At 43.9% G+C, this 17,909-nt stretch overlaps 2 protein-coding genes across 7 annotated transcripts; one reads left to right on the forward strand and one right to left on the reverse strand.

Annotated features, from left to right (window-relative positions):
* Positions 1-7,509: 7,509 nt before the first annotated feature.
* On the reverse strand, positions 7,510-10,910 carry LOC133886577 (uncharacterized). 5 transcript variants are annotated; one of them, XM_062326253.1, is made up of 5 exons: positions 10,509-10,910; positions 9,936-10,169; positions 9,711-9,791; positions 9,524-9,630; positions 7,510-7,811 (listed from the first exon to the last, which is right to left on the reverse strand). In XM_062326253.1, the coding sequence occupies exons 1-4, from the start codon at positions 10,603-10,605 to the stop codon at positions 9,623-9,625; spliced, it is 420 nt and encodes a 139-aa protein (XP_062182237.1). In that variant the 5' UTR covers positions 10,606-10,910; the 3' UTR covers positions 7,510-7,811; positions 9,524-9,622. The 5 variants fall into 5 exon arrangements, with proteins under 5 accessions (XP_062182237.1, XP_062182236.1, XP_062182234.1 ...); XM_062326252.1 differs by having other exon boundaries at positions 7,510-8,079; XM_062326250.1 differs by having other exon boundaries at positions 9,711-9,843.
* On the forward strand, positions 10,777-16,102 carry LOC133886576 (disease resistance protein RGA5-like). 2 transcript variants are annotated; one of them, XM_062326248.1, is made up of 4 exons: positions 10,777-11,191; positions 11,280-12,353; positions 12,723-14,832; positions 15,677-16,102. In XM_062326248.1, exons 2-3 carry the CDS (start codon positions 11,530-11,532, stop codon positions 14,818-14,820), a joined length of 2,922 nt encoding a protein of 973 aa, XP_062182232.1. In that variant the 5' UTR covers positions 10,777-11,191; positions 11,280-11,529; the 3' UTR covers positions 14,821-14,832; positions 15,677-16,102. The 2 variants fall into 2 exon arrangements, with proteins under 2 accessions (XP_062182232.1, XP_062182231.1); XM_062326247.1 differs by having other exon boundaries at positions 11,364-12,353.
* The last annotated feature ends 1,807 nt before the right edge of the window (positions 16,103-17,909 follow it).

A 17,909-nucleotide genomic window follows, 5' to 3' on the forward strand; every position in this document is an offset into this window, starting at 1 on the left:
ACTCGAGCTCAATAGACTCGCAATCTTGTAGCTAAATTTAAGCTTAATTTATTATGATCTCAAGTCAAACTCGAATCGAGTTTATAACAAATCGAGCTCGAATCAAACTTATAACGTTCGAACTTTTTTAACAGTCCTATTTAAGGGATGAGCCGCCGCCCGGAGCCGCGTGTACCTTGATCGACTGACGGTCCTGTCAAGCACGCTGTGGTGAACAGATGGCGGTGTCACGTATCAAACGACGCACAACTTGTTTCCAACAAATTTTTGCTCCGAGAGTTTTTAGGATTTAATTCAAATTTATGCGAAACCTGCTAAGGATTTCAATCCTAATATGTTCCTTTTCCTTTAAAAGATAAATAAATAATATGTTCCTTTTCTTGAGTGTCAACACAACCACCGATCACATGTGTTAATATGAACAAACTTTTTCCCCATGCTACAATACATAGAGGCAAATGAAGGTGATCGTTGAATCTCAGTCAGATCCCACCCCTCCCTCTCCCTCACCGGCGTCCTCACTGGTGACGAGAGGGAGGGGCTGGCCCCAGTCACCAGTAGGCTTGTAGCTAGTTCTTCTAGTTAGGTTTGAGTGTTTCTTCCCGGTTAGGCTGCTGACCGCTTCTACTGTGATATCGCCATGACCTTCGCGGTCTCCATTGCCGTTGTCGTTGCTGGTTTCATCATTGGTAGCCTCGAAGGTGGTCGGTTCCTCTTCACCAACTCCGGTGATGGTGACGGTGCGTTATCTAGAGTTGGCCAAGGGAGGTTAGTTTTGCTGGATTTTTTGGCGAAGGAGATGGAGCTTTTGTCGATCCCCATATTTGGGTTGTGTTTTCGGGTTGGCGACTTTGTATGGAAGTCTAGGTAGCTTTGGCTGGTGCTTATACGGTGAGTCGTCATAGATCTTGGTTCTTTTCCTTGCGGCGTCCAGCGAGGTGGCAGCCGATGTGCGTTCAGTGGTCTAGATGTGTCCTAGTGGAGCTGGAGTGTTAGATGATGCGGCAATATCCAAGGTTTGGCGCTGGCGATCGTCTTCGGCGGCAGTGTTTGGAGAAGCAGATATTGTTGTTGGAGTTGACCCATAAGGACTTTAATATAATCTTTGTTTTTCCTAGAGTCTTTGTTACAAAATAAGGATGTATTGTGCTACTTTATTAATATAAATCCATCCCTCCGAAAAAAAACACACACACACACACAACCACTGCGACCTTGCTAGGCTACCATTTGAAACGTTATATATTGTGCAGACAACAAAACGACTTAGAACGTGTGATAGTGCTCTCTCATAGGTTGTCTTTTAAGCCTACCTAAATTTATCTGAATCTCTATGTGCCACTAGAATGAAAAGAAGAAGAAGATGAGATTTTCAAGTTGATCACCAGCAATGGAAGCTACACATGCAACATATAGACATACATGATGATAATGTAGTCGCATCTCTATAATCATGTAGCACTGTAGTGGAGCACAGAATATTTTGATAATGCTGGTACAAAGTTGGAGCTGCAAACCACAACCTGTGGCTTCTAGCTTGTGGTAGGAGAAAGCATCAAAGATAAAAAAAAAAAAAAGAAGGCTAGGCCACAAGTTGGAGAAAGGGATGTGGCATCTGCTGCTGCTAGCTGCCACATATCTATTTATTGCAAGCACAAGGTTCTCAAGTTGGAGTTGGAGATAGAGAGGTTAGGTAGTTGTATTACCTTCACAAAAGAATAAAAGGGACATGTTGTATTAGGTTAGATCATAGTTATATGGTGGATGGCGCGTTCCACGACCCTACGATGTCGCTACAAATCGAGGGTTGGGGTCAATCATGTTCAACGTCTTGTTTCAGACCGGGTCGCTGTCATCGCTACAAAAGATAGCAACTTAAAGGAAGAATCCTATGATCCAACAAAAAGATAGTTATCGAATGAAGAAACTCTCCAAATTAATAATTTAGAGGCAAGTTAATTTAAGACTCACTTGTATATATTTGTATGTTTCGTGTCACTAGATATGACAGTAAGTAATTCAGTTGCTGTTGCAAATGGTACTGCAATACAGAAGTTGTCATGCGAATGCCAATGTTTTCAGGGGTTTCTCTCAAAAAATGTTTTCTGGAGTCATTTTCTATAGTACAGCATCTCTGGAGAAAGGCTATACTAGATTGATGTTTGTCATTGAAAAACTCGATTTTATTTGCAGTTATCAGCTCCCGCAAAAGCTTCAAGGGAATCAGACATGTATGCACAAAGGACAAATGAGCTTCACTTTTTTTTTTTCAGAGAACTGCAATGCGACAGATCGAAACATCAGCTTAGTATGCCTTGTTTATTCTGATCTAGCAGAGCTGCCATTTAAGGCTTTTTGGTAAGCAGATTTTCTTTTTATAGACTACGAGTTGTACTTTCGTAACATAGCAAATTAAATCTTATCTTTGTCCAACTAAATAAATTAACGAAATCATATATTCTTTCAGGCATCGGTCACCTACACAGGCTTTGACACCTCACTGTATAATGGAGCAGAAAAATAATTGAGATACAAAGAAACCGAGAGAAGGAACAAGCTAGCTACAATCGGCTATGATATAGCATTTGTGATTGCATTTTATATGCTCGTGCGTGTTGGGATAGCCGCCCAATCAAGTCAGTCGAGTAATATCCAACTGCATTGCGTGTTGTAGTATGTCTTAGTTTTATCAAACACAAGTTGATGTTTCTCTCACGTTGTATCTTCTGATTTCCCTCTGCTTTTTTATAGACACCAGGATGACTCCTCCTGAGTGTGTACTATAATATAAAGCCAGCTTCTTGCTGCGTCGCTCGTGAAAAAGGGGGAAAAAAACGCAGCGGTAGGTGCGCATTAACCTGGATGGCAAGCTTTGGGTATTAATCTTTATGCGATGACGCTCCTCTTCCTTTTATAATAGGGATCAGAAGCGAATCCAGTACATGTTTCTAAAAATAATCTGCATAAAAGAGTGAATTGGTGCATTGTCAAAAACTACATCATTATGGTTTAACCAAATTGCCCAACAAAGAGAACTTGCCCCAACCAATATTTGAAACCTACTAACAGGAAAATGAATATAAGAATCAGACTACACATTCATGAATCGAAATAATTCATAGAATATGAATGAATGAAAGGAACGCCACCGTGAAACATGAATCATTTAGCATGAACAACATCATGAAATCCTGAATTAGGAAATCACGTTAACATGTAAATCATGAAGAAATTGAAAACGGAGCAAGTAGAGAAAACCAAACCATATGCACTTGCCTCAACCTTGACAAGAACCCAGCGTCACGCCGTTGGCACCGGTATAGAGCAAAACTATGCTTAGGATCTATCTCAAAATGACCACAAGTCTATATATTCAATGGCCTAACTAGCTCAACCAAGCCATAAAAACCCGATTCACATGTTATCCGAAAATTCAATTTATTTCTTAATTGCTCACTATTTTGTCCATATCTTTCAAACCTCTAAACCAATTTTAGAAAATAAAGACGTACATCTCAGACATCTACAGAGAAGTTCCTATAACTTGCTGCTACAACTTTGGGCAAAATCTTGCTCTAATTAGGTAAAAAACAGATAAATAGATTACTATGCAGATTAAAATTAACCAGATGGCAGCACCCTTTTGATGATTTGGCCTCTACTTCTTATTGGATTTGAAAAAAGACTAATGACGTTGGAAAGGTATCGACGAGACATACAACTTTCCTTGTAAGCTTATGACCAAATTCAATATCGATTAAAACAATTTTTGAAGTTAAACCGACTGCACGCAATCGGACTGATCGGCTAGGGCAAGGCACTCTCCGGCGACCAGGGAGTGGCGACCGGTGGAGAAGGCGGTGGCCACAGTGACACAGTCGATGGAAAGATGGTTGGTGTCTGGCAGTGATTGAGGTGGCCGGAGCAAGAGATGTAGGTAGCAGGCTTGGGCACGATGGGGTGGTCACGTGAACAGGGAGCCAGACGAACAGGGGCTTGGACGGTCGGCTCTTTTTTAATCCTTTTTATTGAATTGAAATCGAACAAGAAAGTAATGCAAAAATCGCTGAACTAAATTTATTGGACTCGCTGCAGACTCATCCTTTGTCTAAACAGGACATGAATAGTCAAATGGACTTATTTCAATAAGATCTACACATTAGTGCTCTTCGGTCGTCCATCCAAGCTACGGCTAAAAACAAAAATCAAAATTTTGCCCTTTATTTAGTTTGTCCAGTCAACTATTTATTTTCCTAAAATTCGGGGTATTACAACTCCATAAGAGCACTGTAACTCTAGGCGTATCTCAATTAATCTTTAACTCTGTATTAATTTTCAACTCTTTATTTTCTTAAAATTCAGGGTATTACAACTCCATAAGAGCACTGTAACTCTAAGCGTATCTCAAGTAATCTTTGACTCTGTATTAATCCGAAAAAACATGAACTGGAGTACAGCTAGGTGACAAATACGTTTTGCCCTCTGTATGCGATTCAATATGTTTTATCTAGCTGCAGACTGTGTATTTATTACACTTTGTTGGGTCATTTGACAGAATAATGTCCCAAAATGACCATTTACATGAGGTTGCAATCAAAAGGATATTGTGCACACAGAATTTTGGTTCGGTTATGTAGGACTTCAAAATTAAAAAGCTCTAAAAATGTCATGTTAGTTGTCTTATTAGCAGTGGGTAGTGGCCGCTACAATATGAAGAAATTATGGATGTGTGTACGCAAAAATGGATTAAAATCCCGGGCTTCCAGCAGCGAGGAATAAAGCAATAAATTAATTGACTGTTTGTGCGGAATCCTTTATTTTTGGCGAATTGTATATTTGTGGGATGAAAACCACTGTCTCGTGGTGATGCAAATAGAGTGCTGAATCTGCTAGAATACTCTGTAGTTGGTTTCATTGAAACAATATCCTTGTGAACATATCATTTGATGCACTAGTTATAGCATATATGAACATCAACTGCAAATATTGTCTGTTGGCTACACAGATTGTGGTTAACCAAACCAGACTCGATGAATAAACATCAGCTGCAATATGTTTGATACTATATAATATTAGCTTCCCAAAGATTGAAATATTTTCGCTTCCATGGTTAATACTTGTGTTGATTAACGTCCACAAGTAGAGGCCCCATAGGGTTTATGCACCTATAGAGTTTGACACTTTGGACGCCACTATCCTATTTCTCTTAATATGCAGATGCTCAATTATTTCCATGTTACTGAGCGTCTTAGCCGACCAGTAATAGTTTCCATTCTCTTCAATTCTTCGTCTGCAGAGAGAGTGAAACAATACTGCAGCGCTGGGCGCAGTCCGATAACTTGAATACGTGCAGTGAATAAATGCATCGAAGCAAATAGTGCATATTTGGTACGATGTGGTCCAGTTTGGCTCCTATAAAAATCATGGGGGAGCAGAAGAGCTGTGTAGTGAGAATATGGCACGCAGTCATGGTTGATATGATTTCTCTTTCATTAACAAATGCCATTGTAGTAGCCTTTGGTAGGCCTGTGAGGCATCGGGATCATGCACGCAACAATCTGCATTTCATCTGCAAGTTATTGTTTTCGCCATTTTGGTGTTGAGTAAAGATGAAGTACTACTACTGCACTAGCTCGTGGACACGACATTAATGGGCAGAGCTTGGCCTTCATTGTCATAACTAATTGATCCCTTATAGACTTAATTAAGGCTATCTCCAACAGATACTCTAAAATCTCATCCTTTAGAACACTATTATAGTATCCCATAACACTATTATAGCATTCTTTATTCTTTTCATTTCCAACAGTTACTCTATTTCCTACCTTCTATTACTCTCCTCCTCCCCTCGGATCCACACGCATACTCAGTGCACAGTGATACGGGCTCCCTTTTCGGTCCGCATATTTGCCGAACTCCAGCTGTAGCCCACATCCCTATAGCTTTGAAAAAGTAACTTTGCCGATTCCGTTGGAACTGGTTCGCGACAGCTGCGATTGGCAAATTCGGCAGGCACAGGGATACAGCCTTCGATGCCGATTCCCTTGGAGATGGCCTAAGCTCCCCAACACCTCGCTCATCGTCAAAGCTCTTACTATTTCCTACCTTTGTTGTATTCAGAGATTGCTTTATAAAGCCTAACAGGGTAGGAGGTAGGAACTAGCTGCTACGGGTGTGCACCTGGATTCCTCCTTGCAAAATGAGGTTAAAGGTCATAGCAGCAGGCAGGGTTGACATTAAATCAGACTAGTTTTTACAATCATTTCAGAAATTGAGGGCATGACAATTTTCTGAAATTTCCCGCGTGATTGTCGGTCAACATCCAACACGGTGACAGCAGCAACCAGCAAGTTCTGTTATTTATGTTACAGAAAGACATGTCGAAACTTCTATATTTTCTGTATAGTTCATATGCTGTTGGAGAAGACCCAACTCATATGGTTTCATGAAAATGGACCTAGCTGTAGGGAGATGTTTGCGTGAGGACTGAACAGGATGCAGTGATCAGTACGGTAGTGGGCATTGTACCTGCCTCATTATTATACTCGAGAGGCAAAAGGACCATGTTACCCTTATTTTTTTCACTGTGGTTATGGGCACAATGAGAGCATGATGGAGGAAATAACATCCTCCCTCTTCTATATAAGGAGCCCAAGAATGCAAAGGCAAGAGATCCTCCATTCACTTTACTCACTCATACTCTATCTCAAAGTCCTAGCTCCTCTATCCATTTCTCTCTAGTTCATCCGAGAGGAAGAGGTAGATTCACTACCTCTCTATTGTTCTTTGGAACAACATATACCTTTATATTTTTACACAAACTTTTGAAAGTGATGTTTCAACATGTTGTCAGAGAAAATTCTGCAGCTTAGACAAGTGCATATGCACCAAGGTGCATGAAGTTCACTGTTCTGCCACTGTTTTAAATCTTTGCTTCGTAGATTTGCTTGGGGTCTAGGTTGCACTAAGCTTTTGCTTCATGGACATATGCATAGACAAAATGATAATTTTAAGTTCATACAATTCGCCTCCATTTTTTTTTCCAAGAAATATAAACAAGGAGCCGAGAGCAATGTTGCTCTACTTCTGCCCCTCCTTGCTACAGTAGATGCTGTAAGTTCTTGTTACTTATCAGAAGCAGTAGTATGTTCTTGCAGTACCCAGGTCGATACACGTACACCAGCTACGAACCATGGGAAAAGTATTCTTAAAAAAAACCATGGGAAAAAGGTAAGTTCTTGTTACTTATCAGAAGCAAGATCCATCAGCGCGAATTTTGTTTTCGTTTGGGATGATTGAACATCATCTCTGCTGCATTTCAATCATGGTACGCTAGAGGTGAACTCTTCCTCTACGCTACAGAGGAGCACGCCGCCACCCGAGGACACCCCTCACCGGCGAGAAAATCTCAGCAACCGCGGTTGCCTCAATTGATCCACGATGCCGCTAGGACCACCGAATTCTCATCCAGACTCAATTGGGCAGAAGTGTAGGACCATGAGCAGAAAGGAAGACGAAGCATCCATCCATCATTGCCAGCCCAAATACAACGTTAGATCAGGCTTCGTGCAGTAAGGCATCCATCTATCCAAAAAATCCAAATCTGAATTTTTTTCCCCAAATGCAGTGTCAGATTACATCCACAAATGCAAAATTTTGTGGCCGAACAGCAGCAGTAGGAGTGCGCAGCGGTGGGGACCCGGCTCCCACCCTGCGAACCTTCGAGCCTGTGGTGGATGGTATGGCAGCCTGGTTGCGCCGTGTTGGGGAAAATGTCCATGTTTGGGAAAATGTCCGAGCTCAAGGGTACTCTGACGATGTACAGCGGGGTACAACAGGCAATTATAAGTTTCAAATTGACATAACCCGTATAAAAGAAGCAAAGGCCAGCAATAGTCATGTATGTACATGAGTGTAACATAACTTTTTGGGTTGAGATAGATTCTCTTTCGCTGCTCTCTCCTTCCTCTTAGGTTGATGTTCCTCCCTAAGCTTGAGCCCCAACAGAGACTCTCCCTCTTAGAAGAGACTCTCACTGCATTCTATCTGGTGCATATTTTCGTGCCCCAACAGATGACGCTGTTTGTAAGGATAGAGATACAAGAAGTCATGAAAGAAAAGGAATTGAGAATACACCAAGAGAGAAGAACATGAAAGCCCAACACCCTTGCAATACTCAAACTCAGAGTTGATCGCCGCGCAACTCGGCGTGACGAACAACAGGCGTGGAGGCCTGTTATCGCGCAGCTCCGCGTGCGCAAGCTCACCGCTCTTTGCTACCTCGACAATGGGTATAGGAAAGCCGCAACAAGCTTAGCACGCATAAGGCGAAAAATCAAGGAGAAGGTCGTGTCCACTCAGTGTGGGCTCCTGACACATGCACCGTCCACAGCAGGGTAGGAGGCCGCAGTGCTTGACTAGAGTCCTCATGTGGTCAGACCATGTCGCTGGGATACTTATTTATGTTGTATAGAAAATAGCAGTATATTATTTACTTGTCGTACGCGTGCAGAGTCTCTACATACTATGGTCTACATCCAAGGGAGCATATAGATGGTACTGAAAGGTAGCTCTTGACCTTTGTGGTGCCCACGTGTGCTTGCCGACAACAAGCTTATCTTTTTTTTCAGAGGTAGGCGGATGAGGTTATGGCAACCCAGTGTGCCCGCGCTCCACTTGCTCGCAGTTATTTGCATGCGCGCATAGTGGTAGGGAGTGGTGCGGCTTGAGTGCACACATTTTTGTTTGGCTAACCGTGCATGCAGTTGCCCCGGAAGTCTGGCTGACAATGGCCTTGGGCGTGCGGTCACGCCTCGCATAGCCTAGACCGGCGCGCAGCAAGGCTTCGCAACAGCTCGCTGACGCTTGGCTCTAGTGCGGTCGCTAGGCGGGCCACATCACGAGAACTAGGCCCACACCGCAGTTAAAGCCCTCAGAGCCAGCCGGAGGCCCTCAGACCTCCGCGCCTCAGGTCACCTCCAAAAGCCACCGCCGAAGATCTACCTGCGCTGGGGGGCCAGCTCTTCGACAGGGCCGCCTCCCATCCTTTCATCCCGAGCGAAGACAATAGTAGCAGTGTTCCTGGCACCCCAGTGGGTTGGCACCACACCACCACCCTCATCGGTGTGCGACACTGTTAGACTCCGGAATACATTGTCTCGATAGAGCCTCGACACTCCTCGGCTCCAAGGTCGAACTCGCCTCCTGTCGACGCGGCGGGGCTCTGGACCACACCATCTCTGTTGAGCCTCGCTGCCCCTAGGCTCCGAGGTCGACCTCGCCTCCGGCCGACGCTGCAGGGCTCTGGACCACTTCATCTCCGTCGAGCCTCAAGGGGGTCACGACACTACGCCCCTCGGCTCCGATGATGACTCCACCTCTGACCACTGCTACACGGTTCCGGACGGCCTTGGCCTCCGTCGAGCCTCGCCGCGGCTAACGCTGAGGGGGTCATCCCAACAGCCCGATTAACATACTGGCCACCATCTCGATTAACATGCTGTTGAGACTTAGTTGAGCTTACCTTGCCGGCCTCTTCTCCAAGCATTCCTCAACTTGGGATAGAGATGGCTTGATCAAAGACAGCCTAGCTGCCAACGCCTCTCAAATGGAACGGTCCCTGTCATAGCCCTGAGAGCAGTAAGCCAACATTAGCTGTTCTGATAAAATTAACGATCCAGATGAATTAGTTTACACAATGGAGCATTTACTTCGCTGTCCACCCAGCAACAGCTTGCCCTGCCCCACAAAAATCAGCAAGCTCGTCGATGCCCTCATCCAGGCAGATCGTGCTATCAACATCGAAACATACTGCATTAGTTTTGCGCGAGGTCTCAATAACCACTGGAAACACAGGCAAGCAATAAGTGTGCAAACATTGCGATTTTCTGGTATGGAAACTAATCAACTGCGTAATATGCAGTATCAGTAACAACCTTTGGAAGGCTGGCGATTAGCCAAACCTGGCAAGGAGCCGTCCTTGGAGACCTTCAGTGCTGGCGCCACTAAAGAACGAGTTCGACAAAGCTTAGCAGAACGAGACAGTGGGTAGCTAAACTGAACTGTTACTTGTGATGCCGGCGATTGTCGAACTGAAGATGACCAATGAGCAGACAACAAATTCCCCAGGCTGGCGCGTAGGTTGATCAGCCCGGCCATACCATATTCACCTGCAAATCAGCAAAGGCAAGACCAAATGACTAACAATAGACGACCATTCATTCGAGCAACAGCAATGGGATTTGGATCCTCTGCCCATGCAAACACCAAGGTACTACGCTACTCTCTGCAACAACAGAGAGCATGGAATTTGGATCTAGAGACGGCAGCGAGAACGCGCTCCTGAGTGTGCTCGTGCTCGGTGAGGCAAACCGTCGAACACCTTATGCGCGCGCGCGGCAACTCACAGAGTGGAATGCGACCAGCTTGACGGATGAAATCTGAAAAGGGTGCCATGATTCTGAGGGCAAGACATAGAGGACGAAGAAAAGCTCGGATCACGAACTCACCTTTGCCAAGATGTTCCAAGGGGAGGGAAGAAGGCGCGGCGCTGTTCCAGTGGCTGTTGCCCCCACCCACCTTCCCACCTCTGAACGCTATCACCATCACTGACAGTGGGTCCACCACTCGTGTGGGCCAAACAGATCAAGATGGGGCCCACATGCAGCTCCCTGGAGCCACTATCACTGACAGTGGGTCCACGACTCGTGTGGGCCCAACGGAACAAGGTGGGCCCACATGGCAGTCCCTCCTTGGAGACGAGGCTCGTACCAGTAGAGTAGTCTAGCAACCTACTACCACCACGACTCGCTCGTCTTCCCGCGAGGCGAGTGGCAATGGCGAGCGGCATCCACGCGAAGAGGAGGAAGCGGCGGGGCTCGGCTCCACGCCGGCGCGCGGGCGAGTGCAGCGGCCGGGTCAGTTTCGTCTGCTCCCCTTCCCAAATTCCCAACCAATCCCAACACCCCCAACACTCAATCAGACGCGGGTTTGATTTTTCTTCCTGCCCCACATTTCGCGCCGCCACGTACCCGCGTTGACCCAACGGTGACCAAGATTTGGTTGGGTTTCTTCTTCCTTCTCTCCGCCTCTTGGCGCGCCTCCTCCTCCAAATCCCTTTCGCTGCGCGGCGCGGAAGAAGACGGAAGGCGGCGGCGGAGCGGGTTCCGTTCTTGGCCACGGCGTCAGGAAGGTGCGTAACGAGGCACGCATACTTGTTATTCGTGGTTTCTCATGGATTAGCATACGGTTTGATTTGCGGATATTTGATGTGTCGTCAGCGTTCTGCAATCGCAGTAAGCGTCAAGCAGATTGTTGAAAAAGGGGGTTCTCTGTTTCTGATGAGAGTACTTCGATATTTGCAGACCCGTCGAAGTATGCAATTTTTATTGATAAGATGCAAATTACTGCCAGCGTCAAGCAAGTTTGTTTGCAGAAAGCAGTTAATTGGCACCTCGTTTGTTCTTGCTTGATGTAGCAACAAACGATTGCTTGGCGCTTCATTGATTCTGCGCGAGAAAAGGGCAAGAGATGGATGGGAATGGGATCATGGCGAGCGCCGTGACAGGGGTGATGAATTCTCTCCTCACCAAGCTCGCTGCGCTGCTGGGAGAAGACTACCAGATGCAGAAGGGAATGAGGCGTGAGATAGCCTTCCTGAAGGATGAGCTGAGCAGCATGAACTCTCTCCTCGAGAGGCTGGCCGACACGGAGGCGCTCGACCCACAGACGAGGGAGTGGAGGAACCAGGTGAGGGAGATGACCTACGACATTGAGGATTGTGTTGACGAATACATGCGCCAACTACGCCATGAGCCACAGAGGCCTAGTGGAGTCATGGGATTCTTCCTAGGCTATGTGCAGAAAGTGAAGGAGCTTGTTACACGCCATGAGATCGCTGAGCAGATTCAAGAGCTTAAGGCTCGCATTGTTGAGGCAAACCATAGAAGGAAGAGGTACAAGCTTGACTCTGCAGTAAATTCTGGTAGAACCAGCATGGTTCCTGTTGACCGTCGGTTGCCAGCACTCTATGCGGAGTTGGGGGACCTTGTCGGTATCAATGGTCTGATAAATGAGCTCATCAAGTTAGTGGATGATCGGGAGCAGATGGTGAAGGTGGTGTCAATTGTGGGGTGTGGAGGATTAGGAAAGACTACACTTGCTAATCAGGTTTACAGAAAAATTGCCAAGCAATTTGATTGCCAAGCTTTTGTGTCGTTGTCCCAAAATCCTGACATGGGGATGATCTTTCGGTCCATAGTATCGCAAGTCAAGAAGGATGAGTGTGACAGCACCAGCTCATGTGATAAGGAACAGCTCATCAATGAACTGAGGGATTTCTTAAAAGACAAGAGGTATCTAATTATGATAAGTTAACCTACAATTTTTTGAAATAAACTATTTTGTTTCTTTTAATCAATAGTTTATATTTAACTCTGCATTGACACATCAGTTCAAGCTGCCAGCTCTTAGAATTACTTTTTCTTATCATGAAAAGCCGGATATGAAACTGTACATCAAATTGTGAAGACTTTCCTGAAATCAGTACTTCTGTCCTAACAGGAAATAAATTATAAGAAACACTAGAAATTAACTTCTGCAAAACATACCAGGTTAGATTCTGAGCTGTGTGATAAGAGGCTTCTTCACACGTTTTTGCATTATATAGTGCATATATCAATTTATAGGTTTCAGTGGAATCACAACTCTATCTCATTTTATAGGTATTTTATTGTAATTGATGACATATGGAGCACCCAAGCATGGAAGATAGTTAAATGTGCTTTGCTTGAGAATACTTGTGGCAGTAGAATAATAGTGACAACAAGAATTGGTACTGTTGCCAAGTTATGTTCCTCCCCTCGCCACGATCTTGTATATGATTTAAGCATGCTAAGTGAAGATGACTCTAAAAGCCTATTCTTCAGAAGAATTTTTGGCTCTGAGGATAAATGCCCTCACCAACTGAAAGAGGTTTCAATTGGAATAGTTAGGAAGTGTGGTGGTTTACCATTGGCAATCATTACTATGGCTAGTTTGTTGACTACTAAATCATACGCGAGGACTGAGTGGGTAGAGGTTTGCAATTCAATTGGTTCAGGACTCGAAAAAAATTGGGATGTGGAGGAAATGAACATGATATTATCTCTGAGTTATAATCATCTTCCTCGTCATTTAAAGACTTGTTTGTTGTATTTAAGTATGTTTCCAGAAGATTATGTGATCAATAGGGATTATTTGGTAAGAAGGTGGGTAGGAGAAGGATTCATCAACTTGCATGGTGGACGAAGTTTAGAGGATGAAGGGGAATGCTACTTTAATGAACTTATAAACAGAAGCTTGATCCAACCAGTAGATTTCCAGTATGATGGTAGAGTATATGCATGTCGGGTGCATGATATGATTCTTGATCTCATTGTATGCAAGGCAGTTGAAGAAAATTTTGTCACTGTCCTTACTGACAGAAAACAAATGTTGGTCTCACAAGACAAGGTTCATCGACTCTCACTAGGCCACCATGGTCAAGAAAATGTGATAGCATATTCCATGGTTCCCACTCATGTTCGAACTCTGAACATATTTAGATACTCTGAACAAATGCCTCTTTCAGACTTTCGGGCCCTGAGAGTGCTTGATCTAGATGGTAATGAGAATTTGGAAAACAGTTATCTTGAAGATATAGGGAAGTTATTTCATTTGAGATACCTAAGGATTAAAGCAAGTAATATCACACTTCCAGAACAGATAGGAGAGCTGCGGTTTTTGGTAATACTCGATCTTCTAAACTGTCCTGGTCTAAGTGAACTTCCTGCAAGTATTGTTAAACTTAGGCATTTGAAATGGTTAATTGCTCCTCCTGTGAACTTGCCAGATGGAGTTGGGAACATGCAAGCTCTAGAGTTTCTTTCACTTATAGTTGTGGACTACACTACCTCAATAACCTTGTTACAAGAGCTGGGCAGCTTGACCAAATTGAGAACTCTTGGATTGGATTGGCGCATCAGTGCCCTGCACAGGGATAGAAAAACATATGCGGATAATTTTGTTTCGTCGCTTGACATACTTGGCAGGTCCAACCTTCAATATTTAACACTCATCAGTCCCTGGTCACTAGACTTCTTGTTGGATTCTTGGTCCCCACCGCCTCACCTCCTTCAGGAATTAGGGATCAAAGGATGGTATCTCAGTAACATTCCAGTATGGATGGCCTCACTGGCCAACCTCTCCTACCTTGATATTGAGGTTAAAATGAGACAGGAAACACTCCAGATCCTCGGGGATTTCCCTGCCTTACAATTCCTGAAGTTATGCTCAAACCCAGCAGGCCCCGTAGAAAGGTGCCTTGTCGTCAGCAACAATGGATTCCAATGTCTGAAGAAGTTTAGCTTTGTCGGTTGGGTAAATCTGATGTTTGAAGAACGAGCCATGCCAATGCTTGAAACCCTTGAATTTCAAATCATAGCACATGCGGTACAAACTGCATGCGGAATTGGACCCCCCGATCTCGGCATCTGCCACCTCTCCGCCCTCAGGAACCTCGTTGTCAATGTTCACTGTGAAGGTGCAAGGATTGAAGAGGTGGAGGCGTTAGAGGCTGCTATCCGAATTGGAACCAGCATGCTTCCTAACCATCCTAAACATGCTTTACACAGATTTGGTGTTGCAGAGATGGTAACAAATGATGCAGGAATAGAGAAGCAGGGCCACGAGGAGGACAAGAAGCACCTTTCTGCCCCGGCCTGGTTCTTCAACATGTCAGGGCCACGAGGAGGTCGAGAAACAACTTTGAACCCCGGCCTAGTTCTTCTTGAAGACGTCTAATTAAGATATTGAGTAATGTGTACTACACTCCATTTTCATGTTCTTATTTGCTAACCTAAAATTTGTACGAGATATTTCAATATTCTGTTGTGCATATTTTTCTCTTGTATGTGGTTATGAGTTCTGACAATATATAATTCTCGAATAGGTCCTTGCTGGTTGTATTTTACATAATTTTATTTTTATCAGAACACTGTTCATTCGAATATGTGACTATCTACGTAATGCTGTTTCTTCGAATGAAAGTACACATGATTTACTTTTTATCTGTTACCCTTAGCGTTCAAAAATACTGCTCATTTTGGTTAGTTGTCTTGTCAGGATAGTGCTCGCTGCAACATCCTATTTAAATATCAGTTCATATAAGAAGCTACTCCGTTTATCAAGTTAAATATTTTACTGTTATTTTCAATGATTTTAACCTTAATAAATTATAAATTTTTGAAAGTGACAGTCACTAGACATTGTATCACCAGTCAATTAACATATTCTATGGAAAAAATTCAACCAACCTAAGTCGAAGTAGGTGGCTTTGATATTAAGAAAAAATAGACACTTAAAATCCGTCAAAAATGACACCAACTTGGATGGTCTAGAGATCCATCTACACCCTCAACTAACTAAGTTAGGCTCAGTTCCTAAAATATTATATGAAAAGCCGTGTTAATAACATCATCAATTGGGTAAGCTGCTATAGCAATATTACTTGCTTTCTTGTTGTTTTCTGGGGCAGCATTGCGGAAGACTTAACCATTTTTTCTCTAACAGGCAATACTCGGTTGTTACCTTTTTAGAGCTTGAGATGGTAAAAACTAAAAACTAGTCCTTACGGTTGCACCTCAATTTGTCCTTGCAGAATGAGGTCAATAATCAGGACAGCAGGAAGATCCAACCTGAACTCGGACTGGTTTGTTCAATCAGAATTGGAGTGCAAGACTTCATTCTGAAATCTCATTGGTTTGTCGGAAGAACCCTTGTGGGGGTGGCATTACCCAGCAAGTCCTGTTATATCACATCAATATTGTTGCAACGCAAACAGTCTTTTTTATCTAGTGCTTATATGATCATAAATTTTTGTATAGAGTTCTGCATGTTCACATGTTCCAACATGCAGGACATCACAGAATTATTTGCGAATGTTTTGAAGTGCACAGCCGTTGGGCTAGCATTCCATTAAGCTTGGGCTGTTTTAGAACTTGCTCCATAGATTTGCTTGGGCTGACCTAGCATTGTTTTTTGTTCCTGGAAAAAAAATGAAGTTTATATAATTAGTTAAGCATTATTGAACTTGCCTCCGTTCATTCGAATAAAAGCAAGACAATAGATGCTGTTCTTCTGCTTCTTTGTTTTACTTTTAGAGGACCTTGTGCTGCTTCTTTTTCCTGGTCCCCCTCAGTTTTTTTTTAAGGAAAGAGGTGTTTTCCTAGACTACAGAGTTGACTCAGGCATTTCACGCCCTCAAACAAGCATTATCTTCAGCTCCGGTTCTACAGCTACCAGATTTTCGGCAAATGTTTATTGTTGAGTGTGATGCTTCAGGCTCTGGCATGGGCGTCGTGCTGCACCAGGTCCACGGCCCTTTGTCATTTTTCAGTTGTACCATGGCACCTCGTCACGCGGGTTTGGCAACCTATGAAGGAGAGCTTATTGGGTTAGGTCAGGCCATCAAGTACTGGCGTCCATATCTATGGGGACGACAGTTTATCATCAGGACCGATCACTTTAGTCTCAAGTTTCTTCTGGATCAACGGCTTTCTACCATCTCTCAGCATCGCTGGATTAGCAAACTTATGGGATTTGATTTCGAGGTCCAGTACAAGCCCGGTCATACGAATGTGGTGGCCGATGCCCTTTCTAGACGCGATGTTGAGGAGGCCACAACCTTTGCCTTGTCTTCTCTGGTGTTTGATGTGTTCAACAACTTTTGCCAAGAGATAGCTTCAGACCCTAAACTCCAACAATTGATCAAGGAAATTTCTGATGGCCGAAAGGGGCCGGCTTGGACAGTTCTGGATGGCTTAATTATGATGGGTCGCCGAGTCTATGTGCCATCTTCATCCCATCAGTATCACGGCTCCTTGCGCAAGCACATGATATGGGTCACGAAGGCGTTCAACGTACACTGCAGCGATTGTGAGCGAATTTTTGAATACCAGGTGACAAATCCTTAGTACAAACTTATGTGCGGAAGTGTTCAGTATGTCAACAAAATAAGGTTACTCATTTGCAGCCGGCTGGACTGCTGCAGCCTTTGCCAATTCCAACCGAAATTTGGAGTGATATATCAATGGATTTTATTGAAGGCCTTCCTCGGGTACACAACAAGTCAGTAATTCTTACCGTGGTCGATCATCTCTCCAAATTTGCTCATTTTATCCCCTTGGGACATCCTTACACAGCAACCTCCGTGGCACGAGCATTCTTTGATGAAATAGTTCGGCTTACCAGCTTTTATTGTTAGTGATCGTGATGTCGTTTTTACTAGCAATATGTGGAAAGACTTGTTTCGATTGTCAGGAACAAGACTGCACATGAGCTCTGCTTTTCATCCACAAAGTGATGGCCAATCCGAAGCTGCTAATAAGGTAATCATTATGTACCTTCGTTGCCTAACTGGTGATCGGCCTAAGCAATGGTTGCGTTGGCTTCCATGGGCTGAATATTGTTACAATACGACATATCACTCTGCCTTAAAGGATACACCTTTCAAGGTAGTTTATGGTTGGGAACCTCCATCATTGTGGACATATGAACCAGGTGAAGCTAAAGTGGCGGCAGTAGATCAGTCTTTATCTGAAAGGGATGAATTTATTCAAGACATGCGTGAATGATTGCTTCAAGCTCAGGAGTATGCTAAGCTTTATTATGATGCTAAGCACACATATGTAGCATTTGACGTCGAAGATTGGGTTTGGCTTAAATTGCTTAATAGGCCAGCAGCTTCCTTGCCTTCGCATACCAAAGGGAAGTTGTCCCCAAAGTTTTATGGTCCTTTTCAGGTGTTGGAACGAATTGGAGATGTTGCGTATCGTTTGCGCCTTCCAGCTGGAACAAAGATACATGATGTATTCCATGTCAGTGTTCTGAAG

The sequence above is a fragment of the Phragmites australis genome, chromosome 12, assembly GCF_958298935.1.
Source record: "Phragmites australis chromosome 12, lpPhrAust1.1, whole genome shotgun sequence".
In the NCBI taxonomy this organism is placed as follows: domain Eukaryota; kingdom Viridiplantae; phylum Streptophyta; class Magnoliopsida; order Poales; family Poaceae; genus Phragmites; species Phragmites australis.